The following is a 15,917-nucleotide window of genomic DNA, read 5'->3' as shown; positions in this document are numbered from 1 at the left end:
AGATCATGGAGCATAGGATATGACATCTATTCTCTACACAGCTCCACTACCTTGCCAGAAGATAGACCAAACAGATATAGCATCGAGTCGAGCTCACCGAACCGTATCCGTGCAGGGCTTTCCCGCTGAACGAGCTCCTTCGCATGAATGGCAACACCAAGACCAGCCGTCTTGAGCATAGGCAGGTCATTCGCTCCATCGCCTACTGCGACAGTCTGCTCAATACGACATCCAACTTCCTGTTGGAGCTGCAGCAAGAGCTCCCTCTTCCTCTCGCCATGAACAATATCACCCTCTGTTGTGCCCGTCAACCTACCTTGGTCATCCACAGACAGCTGATTGGCAAACATGTAGTCAATGCCGAGCTCCTTCTGTACATAAGCAGCAAGCGGAACAAAGCCACCCGAACACACTGCCGTACGACAGCCCATCCGCTTCAATGCCCTCAACAGTGCGCGTGCTCCTTTCGCAAAAGTCAGACGTGCACGAATTGCAGCAAAGGTCTTTTCCGCTTCGAGTCCCTTGAGCAAACCGACGCGCGCTGCAAGAGACGCAGAGAAGTCTAGTTCGCCATTCATGGCACGGCGTGTAATGTCAGATACTTGATCACCGACACCAGCGTATTCTGCCAATAAATCAATGCATTCCTCGTTGATGAGTGTCGAGTCCATATCGAAGACAACGAGGCGAGGGTAGTGTCGCCAGCAATCATCTTTGCGAACAATCAAGTCTTCCTCAGTTTGTTCAAGTAGCGTTGATTTTGATGGCGGTGTATCTGTCCGGACTTGAAAGACATTTGGACCAAGCTGTGTGACGGAGCCTGATGAGGCGATTGTATTCAACAGGGAGCCTGAACATCGCGGACTCCGTATGGAAGTGACGGCATACATGTTGTTGTTGTGTCGCATCAGTCAAGTGTGTAGATGAATTCTGAAGTCAAAAAAGAACCGCGACGGAGCAGCAGCCAGCATTCAGTATATCGAGAGAGTATTATGAACAGGATAGAAGTAGAGAAGGATACAGTACAGAGGAGAGCGATACACAGCAAGATCATCGTCGCTTCGGTTGTTGCTGCTGCATGTTGGCGTTCGCCAAGGTATCCGTTGACTGGCTGAAGAAGAGCCTCGCGTCCTTGGTGCCGACATTGACAATCTCATAAAAGTTGCCGCGCGGCACGGTGAACTGCCCGCCCTTGCGCAGCTTGAAGATGACATCGTGAATCTTGACCTGGACATAGCCCTGGTAGATGAAGAAAAACATGGTGTTTTGCTTCGATGGCTTGACGGGTTTGCCCTCGCCAACAGGGATATCCAAGACACCAGCTGCAAAGTGAGGTTCCTCTGAGAGCGTCTTTTGGAAGAAAATACCTTGTCCCACCACGGGCCGAGGATCGTACATGGCTTGCGGTATCGCCAATACCTTCTTGACCAACGCATCCGGCTGCTCGAAAGACCGCACATTCGCTTCAACAATGATGTGTTCCTCCTCCTCATCTTCATCTTCCGGCTCACTGGCAGAACTCTCATCCTTGACTTGATTCGCCCGCCGTTTCTTTTTACCATTCGCGCGACCTTTGCTGCTGGCCCTAGAGCGACGCACTTGCTGCGCGCCTTCCACCAAGTCAACATGGATGATTTCCTTGACCTCAGGCAGTGAAAGGCCCAAAGTACCACCAACCGACTTCCGTCGTTGACCCCTTCCAAAGACCATCTTCTCACCGCGCCAGAAGGCAAGAGGGGGCACCTTGACACGCGTCGACCGCCGCACACCATCATTTTGCTCTGCATCATCTGAATCGTCATGCGTGATGGGTTCTCGCCATTCTCGTTGCGGCGATTGTGTTCGACCATCACGCGTTCGACTCGCTGCGCGCGATGGACTCAGTGACGCATGCCTCGCTGGCGCCTTCTTTCTTGGTGACTTCTTCGCTGCGGGTTTCTTGGTCGATCGTCCGCGTTTGCGAGGTGCAGCATCTGATTCATGATCCGTTGCAGCGCGCTGAGCAGACTTGCTGCGTTTTTTGTTGCTAGCAGGAGACTTGATGGGTTCTTCTTCATCTTCATCTTCTTCAGCTGCACTGTCGACAGACCTCTCAGCCTGTTCGTCTTCTTCTTCTGCTTGCTCTGCACCTTCATCGAGTTCCGCTCCATCATCGATGTAGTCTTGATACATGGGTTCATCGTTGGGAGCCTCATACTCAACATCATAGCGTACATCGTCGTTTTGCGCATTGGGCAATGGATCCGGTTGCGCAAGGTCTTCAAAGGCCTCTCCTTGAATTTCCGCCATCGTAGGCGCATCCACAAATTCGTCTGCTTCTTGCCCTGCATCGTCATCTCCATCGCTTCTCTCGGTTGCTTGCAAGGCTTCTACTTTACGCTTGCGGTCGGCCTTTGCGCTCGCCGACGTTGCAGCAGGCGACTTTGAAGACCGCCGAACAGCGATAAACCTAGCAGGAGCAGCTGGCGTCGTCTTTGTCACAGCCGCGGCAGCAGCAGGTGCGTCCTCTTCTTCATCTTCCACATCCAGGTCGCTTCTACTGAAATCCAACTTCCTTGCGACTTTTGCCAGAGGTTGTACGCCAGGCGTTGTTGCTGCCCGGTGTGGGTTCCTCAATGGACTCGCTGGATTCGAAACGGCGTTACGAACGCGCAATGCCGGAGAATTGAGATGCGTCTTTGTGGGTGATTGGGAATGTCGATTGGGTACTCGTACAGAAACTGGCACGGCTGAAGCTGCTTGTGATTGTCGACGATGCGACAAGGTGGCAGTAACATCTTGTGCTGAACCTGGAGAGGGATCGGTAAGCCGTGTACGCACCCGTGCGAATTGCAACTCACTCGCTTCAATCTCCATTTCTTGCTCATTCGAGCCTGTACTCGGCCTAGATCTGATTGAATGTGCTGAATCAAGGAGATTGCCTGCAGCAGCAGCGGCGGCGGCCTTTTTCTTAGCAGTAGCGGGGGAGAAGAAGGCAGAGAGATTCTCCATGCCATCTTCATCGCGCGTTGTATCGTAGATTTCAAGACCTGTGCGACGTCCCTTGACACCAATGTCGGTGACGTTTTGTGCACCCCTGCCGCGCCGTTCGGCTTCGCTGTAGCGCGCTTGTGAGTTTGGCATGGTTGTATGCAGCTGTTCTCTTATGTTTGGATGAATTGATGATGGCCAAAACAGAGATTCAAGGAACAAGCAGTGATACTAGTCCCTGATGCTACTCGCTGAACAGCTACTGGCCTCGGGCGTGTGAGCCGATGGCGGCCTTTGTTGGATGTCGGGTGTTGTTGTTTGTCGCTGTCTGTCTTGTTGTTGTTTTCTGCGGGCAGAGTTCATTCCTCCGCTAACCCTGGCACTCTGTCGAAATCCACTCAACTATTCAGCTGAACTCAACTATTCACTGCTTAATAGTGCTTATACACTGGCTGCTCTCGACCTGCTCATCTGCTGATTGCTCTACTGGCCATTAACTACCTCTGTTCAGCTTGTCCGCTCAGTTTAGTACATCTAGCCAGCTGAATCACGAATTGAGTCGCGTCAAGACGCGTACCTGGTCAACCCCTCAATATGGATGCATGGATGCCTACGTCTGTGACTTGCTCACAAGCATCCAAAGATGTCTCCTATTCCTACATCACACCTATACCTGCTAGTATCACTGCCAAGACCGGCGTAGAATGCATCCTCGGTGTCGACGAAGCAGGGCGTGGTCCCGTTCTTGGACCTATGGTCTATGGTGTTGCGTACTGCTCTGTCGACTATGCAGAGAGTATCAAGCAACATGGTTTTATGGACTCGAAAGTACTGGATCACGCAACGCGTGTTGACTTGCTACACAAAATGGAAGACACGCAGCATGTCCTCCAACAAGAGATTGGATGGACAGTGCGTGTCATGTCAGCAAGGGATATCGCCGCGGGTATGCTACGTCCGTCTGCGCCGTACAACTTGAATGCACAAGCCCATGACACGACCATCCAACTCATCCGCGATGTTCTGGCACAAGGCGTCAATGTTCGTCAAATCTTTGTGGATACCGTTGGGATTCCTGAAAAGTATCAGCAGATCTTGCAGCGTGCGTTTCCGATGGCCCAAGTCACTGTGACGAAGAAGGCGGATAGTCTGTTCCCAATTGTCAGTGTTGCTTCTATTTGTGCAAAAGTGACACGAGATAAGGCGTTGGAAGCAAGTGTGCCGGCCGGCGAAGTGGTTGTTCCTACATCAGAGACGGTCAGCAAGCTTCGTTCAGCTTCACCAGAAAAGCAGGTCGAATCTGTTCCTGCACGTCGCACGTCACCAAGAAAGGCCAAATACACGCAGCCAGAGCAAGAGATGGCAGACGAAGAAACGCAAGATGCGGCAGAGACTGTCCCTGTCGTAGGGACATGGGGCTCCGGCTACCCAGGCGATGCACGAACGGTGGAATGGCTCAAACGGCACATGCACCCGATTTTCGGCTGGCAAGGTGGGTTTGTGAGGTACTCTTGGGCCACTGCAAAGGATATGCTTGAAGGCACCTCAAAGCACGTCAAGGACAAAAAGGCTGCCGTGGAAGTAATCTGGCATGATGAGATTGTGGAGGAGGTTGAGCACGGACAAGCACGCATCAGTGATATGCTCCAGGGCAAGAACAAGGGTAAATCTGCATACTCTGTCGAACGCTATTTCGGGAAGAATGCAACAATGGCCATGTTTTGAGAAGCAGCAAGGTCATGGTGTTTGCCCCTCGAGCAAGCGTGTTCGTTCGGAAGGCGTTTGCTCAGCCTGCGTTGTTGCTGTTGGACGCCCGTCTTTCGTGCGATGAACAGCGCATGCTTCTGTCAATGTCCTCAAGCAGTGCAGCACGGGCTCTAATATATGCGGATGACCTTTAAGGAAGTACGTTGCAACGCCAGCAATGATGCCCAAGACAGCTGCAATCATCAGTGGCATCGTCAGCAGAAACCAGGAAGGCATCTCATCTGTGTTGTGCTTTTCTGGTGGAGGCTGAATTGGCTCTCTCTCGCCTTCGATACGCAACAGCACAGAACCCATCGTGGAGGACATCTTGATGGCGGATTTGCCATTTCCATACATACCGTTGACCACACGCTGTACCCAAGTCAGTGCATTAGGGCCAATCACGGACACAGAGCCATGTTTGCTTTGGAGCGTGTAGTGCCCACCTTCGTTGCCTGAAATCAACACTTGCAATGCACCATTTTTGGAGACTGCATCGAGCTGTATTGGCGTAGGAATCTCGACATCCAGCAAAATATTTCCGGCTTGAGAGTTTGCTGAGATACTAGCGAGATGTTCTTTGTGACTAAATCCCGGATCTACTGCCCAGACACCCACGTCGATACTGCCAGTGATTGTACGAAGTGAGACTTTAGCATCAGGCGATCCACCCAGTTTTGCAATGATGGATCCCTGCTGCGTCTCGAGTGTCGTCTCGTGCCCAAAAATCTCGCTACCTTGCAGCACGATCGCACCGGATGCAGTTGTCATGGCGACTTTTGGCGAGGTCAATTCCGTGTCTGTGAGATGGATGTGTCCTTGCTTAAGGGATGCCGTCACTTCACCAGCATGTAAGCCGCGAGCGTGTTGAAATGCCAAAGTACCCTGGTCAAGAAGCACATCGAGCTGCTTGACAAAGCAATTGGTAGCATCAAATAGCACATCTGCCGTTTCTGATGCAATCGTCAAACCTTGCGTGTACTGAGGAAGCTGAAGGAGGATTTCGATATTGATGCAAGAAGGCTGAATGAGATCGAGTCCACGACCATCCACCACAACCGTCGCCTCATTCTCTTCGATGGTGAGCGACACTGCATCTTCCAGCTGCTTCTCCGTCGCTTGCAAACTGACAGAAAGCCTGACTTGTTCCTGCGCCCAGCTCGTCACGCGAATCAAGGACTGCACAACAATGCGACCATGAAACTGCTCATCCGTAGCAAGCTTGAATGGCACATCTGGCCTAAACCTGACTGGTTGCAGGCTTTCGATGGCGCTAATGCGCTCACACGCTTCAGTTTTTTGCTGGTGTGCAGCGAGTGTGTGTGCTGTCCAGGGAAATGCAACGAGTAGCCAATCTGGCCGCATGGTGATCATGAGCGAGACAAAGGCAAGCAGACTGATGTGTGTGATGAGATAGACCGAGTGCATGAACGGAGGAGGGCAGCGGTGGAAGTGTCGACTTGCTCGTTCGATACATTTCAGGGGGACAAAGCAGGCGACGTGACGTCCATTTTCGGGCCGAGTGGATGGCAGCACATGTCGTGCATTCTGTATTGTAGACTACGTCAGAGCCCTTGTTATAAGCTCATCAAACAGCATTGCCGACAACTGGCTCCTTCTACAGACTACTTCTTGCAGCTTTTGAGGGTTGGTCGCTGCTGTTTTCTCTTCCCCACAAATCGGCAACAGGCGACAACGACAAGCAACAAGCAACAAGCGACAAGCGACAGAGACCCATGCCATGGCCTCAGGGCTCTCGCAGTCTCCTACGAGCGACTCACAGATCAGTCCATCCTACTCATTCACATCGCCAACAAATAATGGCGACTCACTTGGACCATTGCAAAAAGCAGCCTGTCTGGCATGTCGCAAGCGAAAGATCAAGTGCGACAAGCGGTTCCCATGCAGCGCATGTGTTCAATCGCGCATAGAATGTGGCTTCATGGCCAGCAATCGGACTAAATCTCGCTCAAAGGTCTTGTCGCAATTGCGTAATGCACCGGTAGAGCTGCAGATAGAGATGTCTCGGCAGGCACTCGCAAGTCAGCAGACACCGCTTGGTCTGGATCTGAGGCTGTTGTCACCTCCGTTGGTCAAGAGCTGTCAGCAAATCTACCTGCAAGAGTCCTATCCCATCAACATCATCATGGACCACGAGAGTTTTGTGAGTTTGATCGAGGGCTATGAAGAACAGCCGAAACGTTACGCATTGCTTGCGGCCATCTGTGCAACGGCCATCTACCAGTGTACGGACAAAGAGCTCTTCACGCAAGAAAACGAAATCTCCTCAGCGGTGGTCATGTCGGATCGGCTCATCAAAGCTTCCTTGCGTGCACGGCACATGTTTGACTATGCGAGCAAGCCAGACCTGCGTACTGTTCTGACTTCCTTCTTTCTCTGTATCGCAACATTTCAGCAAAAGCAAGACACACGCGGATGGTTCTACTTGAGAGAAGCATGCACGCTGATGCAAGTATTAGGCATGCACCTGGAATCCACCTACAAGACAATGCAGGCTGGGCCAGACTCAATCTTCCGCTGGCGGCTGCTATACTACCTCATCAGCGTCTCTGAACGTGCATGCTCCATACATCGCACACTACCCGTCACGCTCGACCACTCCATTGTCTTTCCACTCATGGACAATAGCGACCCTGAGCAACGCGGTTTTGTCATTCTCAGCGACCTGTTTACACCCTTTGACAGAGTCTTTTCGACATATCGCGATTCAGGCTTTCTACCCTTTGCAGACCCAGATGCCTATGTCCTCAACTTGCATCGTCTCGTTACGCAAGCGTGTCCTGATTATACATACTTCATCGACTTTCCAGGTCCAAAGCCATTTCCAAAAGCAATCATTGCAGATTTGCTCGTCAACAAGCAATGGCTCCTCATCAAAATCTATCATCTCGCCATCTCTCAATCACTCCTCACCTATCTGCCGCCCGAAGCAGACCTGGGCCTCCTCTACCCAATTAAAGTGGCGCGCGAGTTGCTCGACATTATTGAACTCCTTGGTGGCGATAGTTTCGAGATTCATGGTGGCAGTATGTTGGAGAAGTTTTACGATATCGCTTCCATGCTTGCGGATCTCGTACAGATTGTCCCGATTCCACCAAACTCGCCAGGCGCTGAAATGGCTCAACCGCTGGCTACACCTGGACTCGGTGGAGCTAGTCGACAGGAGAGTCTTGGTGATCGTGGTCAGACGTCCGTCACGTCACAGCCACGCACGGCGCAAGGGTTTGGTCCAAATGACCTCTTATCTGCACTTGTGAAGCTCGTCTCACAACTACGCAAGGAGCATAACCCGTACTTACCCATGTTGATGGCAAAAGTCCATCAGTGCTTGCAAGTTGGAGCCACAAAGCCAGAGCAAGTTCACAGACAGCCGCTGTATGAGGCCATTGGCTTTGAATTTGACGACTTGTTTCTGAGGTTTAATTCGGGAGACAACACGGACGCGTTGATGTAATCAGTGTAGATGCTAAATGAATGATTTCGTGGTCAGTGAATGACTGTGAAGGCGTGATTCAACTTCAAAATTTCATATGTCGACGAACACACCACGACAACTTGCTATACTGATGAACTCTTCTGAGATCCGCTCATTGCTTTTATTGTAGGCTATCGATCCTATATTGCTCTCAAAGAAGATGCTCAACGGCGCTGTATGGGAATCAAATAGACTGCAAGCTGCAAAAGTACCCTTATTGTCACATACCTGCTGAAAATGGTGCAATATCAAAGTAAGCTGACACCATCTGGTGCGACGACGCGAACTCTGCAATGACAAATGGATATGGCGACACCCGCTCTGTGGTCTACATAAGGGCCGTGCAATGCCGCTCTCCACAGGCATAGCACATCCCAATGGCTCCCTCAATTGCCTTTCAACAGCGCCCTGAGCAGCTCATCGAGCCAGTTCAAAAGCTTTCCCTCGCCAAGGCAGGTCAGAGACCCGGCGTCATTACCTACTCTCAGGAAGTCTTAGACCGATATGAGCCAGAATTTGACCCCGAGATCACCTACCCGCCTTATGAACTCATTGACCACATTGATCCCGGGCACAAGGCAACGGGCAAGGCTATCGAAGGCGCGACATACACCAAACTCACTCCCAAACTCGGCACTGAACTCTCTGGTCGTCAGATCTCTTCCTTCAGCAATGCAGAAAAGGACGAACTTGCCTTGCTCGTTGCTCAACGCGGACTGGTCATTGTGAAGGGTCAGGATTGGGCTGGGATCGGAACGCAACAACAGATTGAGTTTGCGAGCTACTTTGGTAGATTACACATCCATCCTACATCCTCACACATCAAGGGGCACCCAGAATTTCACTTAGTCTCGCGCGGATTTGACAAGCCAGAGTCGCAGGACGATGCCATCCATGCTGCATCTGCACATATTCAAGAGGAGATTGATTTGGGCGATTCCGTCTCGTCTGTGTCTTGGCACTCGGATGTCTCCTATGAGTTACAGCCACCTGGCACAACTTTTCTGTGGAATCTGCTGAACCCTGAGGCCGGTGGCGACACTGTCTTCAATTCGCAGGTGGAAGCTTACAATCGTCTCTCTGAAGGCTTCAAGAAGCGCCTCGAGGGACTTTATGTGACACACTCTGCCTTTGAACAAGCAAACCAAGCGACTCAACGAGGTGGTGTCGCACGTCGCAAGCCCATCATCTCACAGCATCCACTGGTCCGCACCCACCCCGTCACGAAGCAAAAGGCATTGTACGTTAATCCTCAATTCTCGCGACACATTGTCGGCTACAAGAAGGAGGAATCAGACGCGCTTCTCAACTTCCTATATGATCACATCGCCAAAGGTCATGACTTCCAGGCGCGTGTCAAATGGACTGACAATGCCACGCTGGTCATTTTCGATAACCGTGTTGTGGCTCATTCTGCGCTCTTGGACTTTTCCGCAACAGAGAGACGCGTCATTGCTAGACTTGCTCCTCAAGCTGAGCAGCCTTTCAATGCAGATGAGCAGAAGTGAAGGAGATTAGGCTGCATGTAGAATGAATATTGGATGATAAATCGCCAACAGTGTTCATGAGCGTGAATGTGTGACATCTGAACAAAACTCTCCCCGGAGTCAGACGAAAGCAACAGCTCAGCGACATTGACACCTAGCTATGTTTCGGAGAGCAGGCTATGCGGCGTATTGCATGTCACGTCAAGCTAGAGCATCAGCGTTATGTGCTACTGCAACTGCTGCAGCAGGTATAGCATTCTACACGCTTCCTAGCATACAACGTACAGCGAGTCGAACACTACACCTCGACTCGCCTCTAGAGGTCGACAACCGCGCCAAGTCCCTTGGCAATATCACTGATGAGTCAAGCATGCGACTACGAATGGATCGATTTGTGAAGCAAAAGCAAGCAGAAATTGTTGCTGCTTTGGAGCAAATTGATGGGCATCATTTCAGAACAGATCGCTGGGAGCGGAAAGAAGGCGGGGAGGGCATCTCGTGTGTTTTGCAGGATGGCACAGTGTTTGAGAAGGCAGGTGTGAATGTTTCTGTGGTGTATGGCAAGTTACCACCAGCTGCTGTTGCCAAGATGCGTGCTGATCACCGTGGACTGGCAGAGACAACGGTTGCCTTGCCCTTCTTTGCTGCTGGCCTCTCACTCGTTGTGCACCCACATAATCCAATGTGCCCTACTGTGCATCTCAACTACCGCTACTTTGAGATTGAGAATGAAGACGGCACACCGCGTGCTTGGTGGTTTGGCGGTGGTTCAGACTTGACGCCCACCTACCTCTTTGATGAAGACGCGATTCAATTCCACGCTGAATTGAAAAAGGCCTGCGATAAGCATGATCGCAGCTACTATCCGAAATTCAAGAAATGGTGCGACCAGTACTTCTTTATCAAGCACCGCAATGAATCTCGTGGCATTGGTGGCATCTTCTTTGATGACTTGGAGGATAAAGACCCCGAAGAACTCTTCAGCTTCGTTAAAGATGCAGCGGATGCATTCTTACCCGCCTATGTACCCATTGTCAAGCGTCGGATTGCTATGCCGTTTACAGAGGAAGACAAGCAATTCCAGGCGATCCGTCGAGGCAGGTACGTTGAATTCAACTTGGTCTATGATCGTGGCACCCATTTCGGTCTAGCGACACCCGGTGCACGAATCGAGAGTATCCTCATGTCCTTGCCATTACACGCGAGTTGGGTCTACCAGCACGTTCCTCAGGGTCCACGCGAGTCCAAAATCATGGAAGCTTTACAGACACCAAGAGAATGGGTTTGATGCCATCCAAAACACCCCTTACTAGTGTACAAAGTCATAATAAAGCATACTCTACCTGCAAGCAATTGCTTTCCCTATGCGCGATGGGCAGGCTCAAGAAGTTGTCGTTGTTGTGCCAAGAAGGATCTAGGGTTTGCTCGCGTTCGCTGCAATGACAAGTTGCTCTGCGTCAAGCGTGATGAAAGATCATAAAATGCTCGAGCAACAAGGACATTCTCTTGCCTCAAGATTGCTTCAGTTTCCCTTGCCTCTTGCTTGACTTGATTCGTCTCTTGAATTGCGCGTTCGAGTGCTGCCTGTAATGTGGCGACTTGCTCACCTCCCGCTGTAGATCTCGCTGTTTCCACCTCTACACGCAATGATCGAATCAAATCATTTTGTTGTCTCAGGAGTGGCTTGACAAGGGAGACTTGCCGTTCAGACTTGGCAAGCTGGTTTTGGTAGTAGGTTGCTTGCTCTGACAATGAACGCGCGTCTTTAGAGGATTCGCCCGTGAGATCGGCAATCAGTGCTTGTACTGCAGTATTGGCTCCGCCTCGTGCTGCATCGTGCTTGGCGAGCTGTGCAGTGCATTCGCGTAATTTGGCTTTCGCAACGGTCAGCTCTTCCTTGGTTCTTTCGAGCTCTTCGCTAACTGCAACGTGTACAGCTGTTTTATCAACAAACTTTTGAACACGCTCCTTGGCCGCGAGCATGATTTGCTCACGCTCTCCTTCTGGTAGACGATTGAGGACGAGTTCAAGCTGCGTAAAATTGTGAACGAACATAATTGTTAGACTTTGCGCATGAGCTTGTAGCTTGCTTCTTTCTGCATAGAGAGCACGCAGGGAAATATCGTTTGTGTCTAGATTGGTCGCTGTTGCAGAATCGCTTTCCAGTGCCACACAACGAGCTTGTGCTTCAATCAGGGCCTGTTGTAATGCTGCCTCCTTTTTCGCATTCGATGCGATGATTTTCTTGAGTGTGGCGATGTCTACTTGACACGCATCAAGCTGTTCCCGTGCAGCCGATAATTCCATATGCGTCATCTCCTCGCTGAGTGGCGTACCGTCCGTAGATGCTTGTGTGCTGGTTTCCTCAAGCAAATGCATACGTTTTGCCAAAGCTGCTGTCTGCGCAACAGCTTTAATGCGTGCTTTCTCAGCTGCCTGAACTTCGACTCTGGACTTGTTGAGCATCTCCTTGGCAATCTGTAGCTGCTGTGCATGTTGAACTTTGAGTTCTTGCATGTGAGCTTCTTGGCGATTGAGCTGGGCTTCTCGTTCTTGGAGACGTTTTGAGCCCGCTGTCTGCTTCTCCAATTCTGCAATGTAGGCTTCTTGTTTTGTTGCACGTTCCTCCGATTCCTTGAGCTTCTGCTGCATCTCGGTCCTATTGTCAGCTGATGCCTCTCATTTTCATCAATCAAGCATACATGGCCTCTAGTTTGCGCTTATACTTGTCATTGACCAACTCAACACGACGATACTGTTCCTTGATTCCTTCCATCTCTGCCACATCCTCCAAGAGCTTTGCGACGTGCTGTGCACTCCCACCGGTTTCTGCAAGGCGTCGTTCAAGTTTAGTGACATGCTGTGCTTGTTCTTCACGTTCTTCCTCGAGTGTTGTGATTTGTACCTCAGCTTGTTCAAGGAACCGCTTCAGTTCTGTATATTGATGCTGTAAGAGTGCTTGTTCGGGGGTAATTCCCTCTGTTGCATGGGTGTTTGCTTCTTGATCGACTTGTGCAATAGCTGTTTTGAGTTGTGCATTCTCGTCAGTAAGAACAGAGAGTGTTCGTTGGAGTGCACTGATTTGTGCTTCGTGAGACGATGGTCCAGGCGTGCTTGACGATGCAAGTCTGCGTGAAGCCGGTGTTGGCGACTGCAGCGTTGTTGTTGATGCAGTAGGTCTTCCCGCTTGCTGTACGTCTTCAATAGCCTACAAAGGTCAGTCCATCCTGCTAATTATCCGTATGGCAAGGTTCGTCGTACCTGTGTCAAGAGTGTCTGATCTGTCGTGTTCAGCAGTGCAATGGCATCGACATACACGTCCTTCCGAGGACTTTGCACAGCAACCACCAGCACGAGTCTGAGTAGTTTTGTCAAATCACTCGCTGCTGCACCATCTTTTGCAATACGTTGTAGGTTTGGTAGATGAGGCGTGATGCCTGTTTCTGGTAGTTGAATGCCTCCTGTTTCTTTGAGAAAGCGTTGCATGAGCTTGAAGGCTCGTTTGAGCTTATTCAGACGCAGAACCCAGGTTGTACTGGATTGTTGTGTATGTCTGTCTGCTGCGAGTGTGCTGAAAGCATTCGGATCGATATCGAAGAGGCATGTGCAGAGGAGACTGCCGTCTGCAAAGGTATCGAGGGAAGCATGTGGGTAGAGCTGTTGCAGCCAGTGAAGCAAGGCCGCTGCATCTGCCATGGAACTAGCGCTCTCGTTCTAGCAAGCAGTAAGAGTGTCTCTAATGTACAGCGCGATGGAGTAGAGAGCACGGGAGAGCAGCGAGGGGACGAGGACTTGTAGGAGGATGTCGTTGTGAGGGAAGAGCACAGACAAAACTGGGGATGTTTCAGCGAGGCACAGTCTCACAGATGTTCAGAGAGATGGAATAAAGGGCAGAGCTTGCTATGGGACGTTCATCATCATTATCAAGAGAGGCAGATGGCGCTAGACGAAGTACAGGTAGTGGGTACTTGCTGTCGACTAGGCGGTGCCACTGCCAACCTTGGGCGACACTGAAATCACCTGGTCTCGCTCAACTGAGACATAAGCGTGCTTCTGCTTGATCTCTTCCATGGTCTCTTCAGGCGCAACCACACTGAAGCCGTTAAAGAGCAGCTTGTACTCGTGTGTGATTTCTGCGCCAACTGAGCGCAGCAGGGTTCTGATCTCATCGACCGTGCTAAGGGCAGTGTCAGTGATGGCGCATGAGCATACGCTGGAGACTTACGTGGTTGCGATCTTGTCTTCAAAGGTGACGACGTAGCTGGGCCATTCTGAGTGTGAGCAGATCTCCTGGAAGAATGAAGGAAGTGCGCATACGGGACTTTGGACGTGCTACTTGGTTCTTTGTAGGTGCTGCGAGTGCGATGGATGCATATGCGATCCAGCAGGCAGAGAGGAGGGAGACGATTGAGAAGCGCATGTCTGTAGGATTACACTTCTGCTGCTACTACACTGCTGCCAGCGCTGGAAACTGACAACTGTTCACTGTTCACTGTTCACTGCGCAACTGCCGCACGTGAATGAAACGACCACCAGAGAAATAGAAGACATTTAGACAAACAGCCACAGCTAGACTTAGTAACAAGCTAGCTGCACAAGGGACAACACGGCGCATGGAGGCCAGCGACGGAGAGATCGAAGACGGACCTATCGCACAACCCCTCCCACGAAGGCACTACTCGCGCTCACCACGCGGTCGCAGACAAGACTACCGCCGAGACTCACGGTCCCCACGCCGCAGGTCGCGTTATGAAGAAGATCTCGCTTCTCGGAGCAGTCGCGGTCGCGATGGCCTGAGAGATCCTTCACCAGGGCGATCGGAACTGGGTTCCCATGGAAGACGGACACCACCGCCATCGACCCTGAATGCTGCTGGTCGGCCTAAACGAGAACCGCGCTATGGCGAACCCACCGTGCGTGATGCAAACACAAAGTCAGATCGAGAACGTCTTGCTCGTGAAGCAGAAGCGCGTGCTTATAAAGAAATGGTGATGAAGAAGGCAGGAACAAAGGCAAGTTCACCTGCTGCGTCTCCCACCACCGCCAGTCAACAAGCAAAGCGTAGTCCTGCACAAGCGAGTCGTGGCGCTAGCTTTGAGAAGCCTGGGAGAAGTCCATTGCCTGTTCAACAGCGTCCACGTTCACGGTCGCCAATGCGCAGACAACGCCATTTTTCACCACCGTCGCATCGACGAGACAGGAGTTCACCGCCTCGACGAGAACGTAGTCCTCGAGCACGCTCGCCGCCTTATGGAAGTCGACGTGACCGATCTGCAGATATGATGCGTAGCCGATATGAGCGGTCGCCTCGATCAAGTTATCGAGCACGATCCCGTTCACGCTCGCCGAGACGTTGGGAGAGAAGCCCGCGTAGAAGACGACTGAGCCGGTCAAGAACACCACCCTCTAGACGTTCTCGATCACCGCGACGGTCGAGGTCGCCGGATGATCGGGCATTGCGACGACGTGGGTCACGCTCGCCTCATCTTTCTCTATCGCAGCGTACACAAGCGAGTACTGGGCCGACAAGACCTGCTGCTACGCCGCCTACACAAGCTCCTGCATCCTCGACAGGACATGTCAGACCACCGACGTCTGTTCCTACGCTTATTACGAAACAGAGTACTTCTCCTGCCCGTCCTCTCTCGCAATCCCTCTCAAGTCCTATTCCACTCGGTCCAAAAGTCACCACTAACCATGATCGCATCGTCCCTGCACCTCTTCGCAGAACAGGCAGTCTTTTGCACGGTAGTCAAGACGCAGTATCCATGTCTGCGCCGCGTGGTCCACGTTCTGCGAATCTATCACGCGATGCGTCGTTTGCATTGGCACCAACGAGTCCAGCACATGCATCAGTCCCAACGCCAGCAGTAGTATCAGTAGCGGCGACTGCTGTGACTGCACCGACTCCAGAGACACTTGTTCGACGCATGCCTAACTTGACAAAAGCCATTGATCAGGAACTAGCAGCGTTGCAAGAGGCGTATACACAGCTCATGTCACAAGATGCTGCAAAACAGGCAGAGAAACGAAGTGCTGTGCGTGGATGGGTGAGAACTGAGCAGGAAGCGAGAAGGGAGGCGTATAAGAGTACACTTGCTGAGGAGAGTCTCGGTGGGTTCATGGGATCGCGCGTTGCTTTGTAGGGTGAGGATGTGACTGCTACTATTGGGCTAAAGTGCGATGACGAACGAGCGCTCGAGGGCCTTCTGTCCAAG

General features: G+C 51.5%; 10 protein-coding genes across 10 annotated transcripts; 5 read left to right on the top strand and 5 right to left on the bottom strand.

Moving 5' to 3' along the window:
* Window positions 1-26: 26 nt before the first annotated feature.
* Window positions 27-671, bottom strand: BCR37DRAFT_403407 (YGR208Wp-like protein; the record flags this gene model as incomplete). The annotated part of the gene is made up of 1 exon (XM_040871999.1): window positions 27-671. One exon carries the CDS (start codon window positions 669-671, stop codon window positions 27-29), a length of 645 nt encoding a protein of 214 aa, XP_040723542.1.
* A 269-nt stretch (window positions 672-940) lies between these two features.
* On the bottom strand, window positions 941-3,324 carry BCR37DRAFT_110872 (Mif2/CENP-C like-domain-containing protein). The gene is made up of 2 exons (XM_040865925.1): window positions 2,841-3,324; window positions 941-2,789 (listed from the first exon to the last, which is right to left on the bottom strand). Exons 1-2 carry the CDS (start codon window positions 3,121-3,123, stop codon window positions 1,051-1,053), a joined length of 2,022 nt encoding a protein of 673 aa, XP_040723541.1. The 5' UTR covers window positions 3,124-3,324; the 3' UTR covers window positions 941-1,050.
* A 252-nt stretch (window positions 3,325-3,576) lies between these two features.
* BCR37DRAFT_350176 (ribonuclease HII-domain-containing protein) lies at window positions 3,577-4,695 on the top strand (the record flags this gene model as incomplete). Its single annotated transcript, XM_040867984.1, has 2 exons — window positions 3,577-4,186; window positions 4,352-4,695. The coding sequence occupies 2 exons, from the start codon at window positions 3,577-3,579 to the stop codon at window positions 4,693-4,695; spliced, it is 954 nt and encodes a 317-aa protein (XP_040723540.1).
* Window positions 4,696-4,756: 61 nt separating this feature from the next.
* BCR37DRAFT_394593 (uncharacterized protein) lies at window positions 4,757-6,144 on the bottom strand (the record flags this gene model as incomplete). Its single annotated transcript, XM_040871492.1, has 2 exons — window positions 4,757-4,847; window positions 4,880-6,144. 2 exons carry the CDS (start codon window positions 6,142-6,144, stop codon window positions 4,757-4,759), a joined length of 1,356 nt encoding a protein of 451 aa, XP_040723539.1.
* A 1,028-nt stretch (window positions 6,145-7,172) lies between these two features.
* On the top strand, window positions 7,173-8,382 carry BCR37DRAFT_382307 (uncharacterized protein; the record flags this gene model as incomplete). The annotated part of the gene is made up of 1 exon (XM_040869851.1): window positions 7,173-8,382. A coding segment is annotated over exon 1 (1,003 nt), but the record flags the coding sequence as incomplete, so codon positions are not given.
* BCR37DRAFT_382306 (uncharacterized protein) lies at window positions 8,284-9,773 on the top strand. Its single transcript, XM_040869850.1, has one exon. The coding sequence runs from the start codon at window positions 8,590-8,592 to the stop codon at window positions 9,718-9,720; it is 1,131 nt and encodes a 376-aa protein (XP_040723537.1). The 5' UTR covers window positions 8,284-8,589; the 3' UTR covers window positions 9,721-9,773.
* Window positions 9,774-9,892: 119 nt separating this feature from the next.
* Window positions 9,893-10,987, top strand: BCR37DRAFT_350232 (Coproporphyrinogen III oxidase; the record flags this gene model as incomplete). The annotated part of the gene is made up of 1 exon (XM_040867989.1): window positions 9,893-10,987. One exon carries the CDS (start codon window positions 9,893-9,895, stop codon window positions 10,985-10,987), a length of 1,095 nt encoding a protein of 364 aa, XP_040723536.1.
* Window positions 10,956-13,506, bottom strand: BCR37DRAFT_110015 (uncharacterized protein). The gene is made up of 3 exons (XM_040865919.1): window positions 12,961-13,506; window positions 12,402-12,907; window positions 10,956-12,358 (listed from the first exon to the last, which is right to left on the bottom strand). The coding sequence occupies exons 1-3, from the start codon at window positions 13,393-13,395 to the stop codon at window positions 11,062-11,064; spliced, it is 2,238 nt and encodes a 745-aa protein (XP_040723535.1). The 5' UTR covers window positions 13,396-13,506; the 3' UTR covers window positions 10,956-11,061.
* Window positions 13,507-13,570: 64 nt separating this feature from the next.
* On the bottom strand, window positions 13,571-14,180 carry BCR37DRAFT_382302 (uncharacterized protein). The gene is made up of 3 exons (XM_040869849.1): window positions 14,017-14,180; window positions 13,925-13,970; window positions 13,571-13,876 (listed from the first exon to the last, which is right to left on the bottom strand). The coding sequence occupies exons 1-3, from the start codon at window positions 14,117-14,119 to the stop codon at window positions 13,678-13,680; spliced, it is 348 nt and encodes a 115-aa protein (XP_040723534.1). The 5' UTR covers window positions 14,120-14,180; the 3' UTR covers window positions 13,571-13,677.
* Window positions 14,181-14,312: 132 nt separating this feature from the next.
* BCR37DRAFT_394588 (uncharacterized protein) lies at window positions 14,313-15,845 on the top strand (the record flags this gene model as incomplete). Its single annotated transcript, XM_040871491.1, has 1 exon — window positions 14,313-15,845. The coding sequence occupies one exon, from the start codon at window positions 14,313-14,315 to the stop codon at window positions 15,843-15,845; it is 1,533 nt and encodes a 510-aa protein (XP_040723533.1).
* Window positions 15,846-15,917: the final 72 nt, after the last annotated feature.

The sequence above is a fragment of the Protomyces lactucae-debilis genome, assembly GCF_002105105.1.
Source record: "Protomyces lactucae-debilis strain 12-1054 chromosome Unknown BCR37scaffold_17, whole genome shotgun sequence".
Lineage (NCBI taxonomy): Eukaryota > Fungi > Ascomycota > Taphrinomycetes > Taphrinales > Protomycetaceae > Protomyces > Protomyces lactucae-debilis.
This window is presented reverse-complemented; position numbering and strand designations above follow the sequence as displayed.

What these genes read in the sequence shown, in the direction of transcription:
- BCR37DRAFT_382306 (XM_040869850.1), top strand. Translation starts at nt 8,590, where the DNA reads ATGGCTCCCTCAATTGCCTTTCAACAGCGCCCTGAGCAGCTCATCGAG.
- BCR37DRAFT_110872 (XM_040865925.1), bottom strand. Translation starts at nt 3,123, where the DNA reads ATGCCAAACTCACAAGCGCGCTACAGCGAAGCCGAACGGCGCGGCAGG. An exon ending in AGAAATGGAGATTGAAGCGA is followed by an intron (nt 2,790 to 2,840) that starts GTGAGTTGCAAT and finishes ATCCCTCTCCAG; the next exon opens with GTTCAGCACAAGATGTTACT.
- BCR37DRAFT_110015 (XM_040865919.1), bottom strand. Translation starts at nt 13,395, where the DNA reads ATGGCAGATGCAGCGGCCTTGCTTCACTGGCTGCAACAGCTCTACCCA. An exon ending in ATCAGACACTCTTGACACAG is followed by an intron (nt 12,908 to 12,960) that starts GTACGACGAACC and finishes TGACCTTTGTAG; the next exon opens with GCTATTGAAGACGTACAGCA. An exon ending in AAGCGCAAACTAGAGGCCAT is followed by an intron (nt 12,359 to 12,401) that starts GTATGCTTGATT and finishes AGCTGACAATAG; the next exon opens with GACCGAGATGCAGCAGAAGC.
- BCR37DRAFT_382302 (XM_040869849.1), bottom strand. Translation starts at nt 14,119, where the DNA reads ATGCGCTTCTCAATCGTCTCCCTCCTCTCTGCCTGCTGGATCGCATAT. An exon ending in AGTAGCACGTCCAAAGTCCC is followed by an intron (nt 13,971 to 14,016) that starts GTATGCGCACTT and finishes GCTCACACTCAG; the next exon opens with AATGGCCCAGCTACGTCGTC. An exon ending in GAAGACAAGATCGCAACCAC is followed by an intron (nt 13,877 to 13,924) that starts GTAAGTCTCCAG and finishes CACTGCCCTTAG; the next exon opens with CACGGTCGATGAGATCAGAA.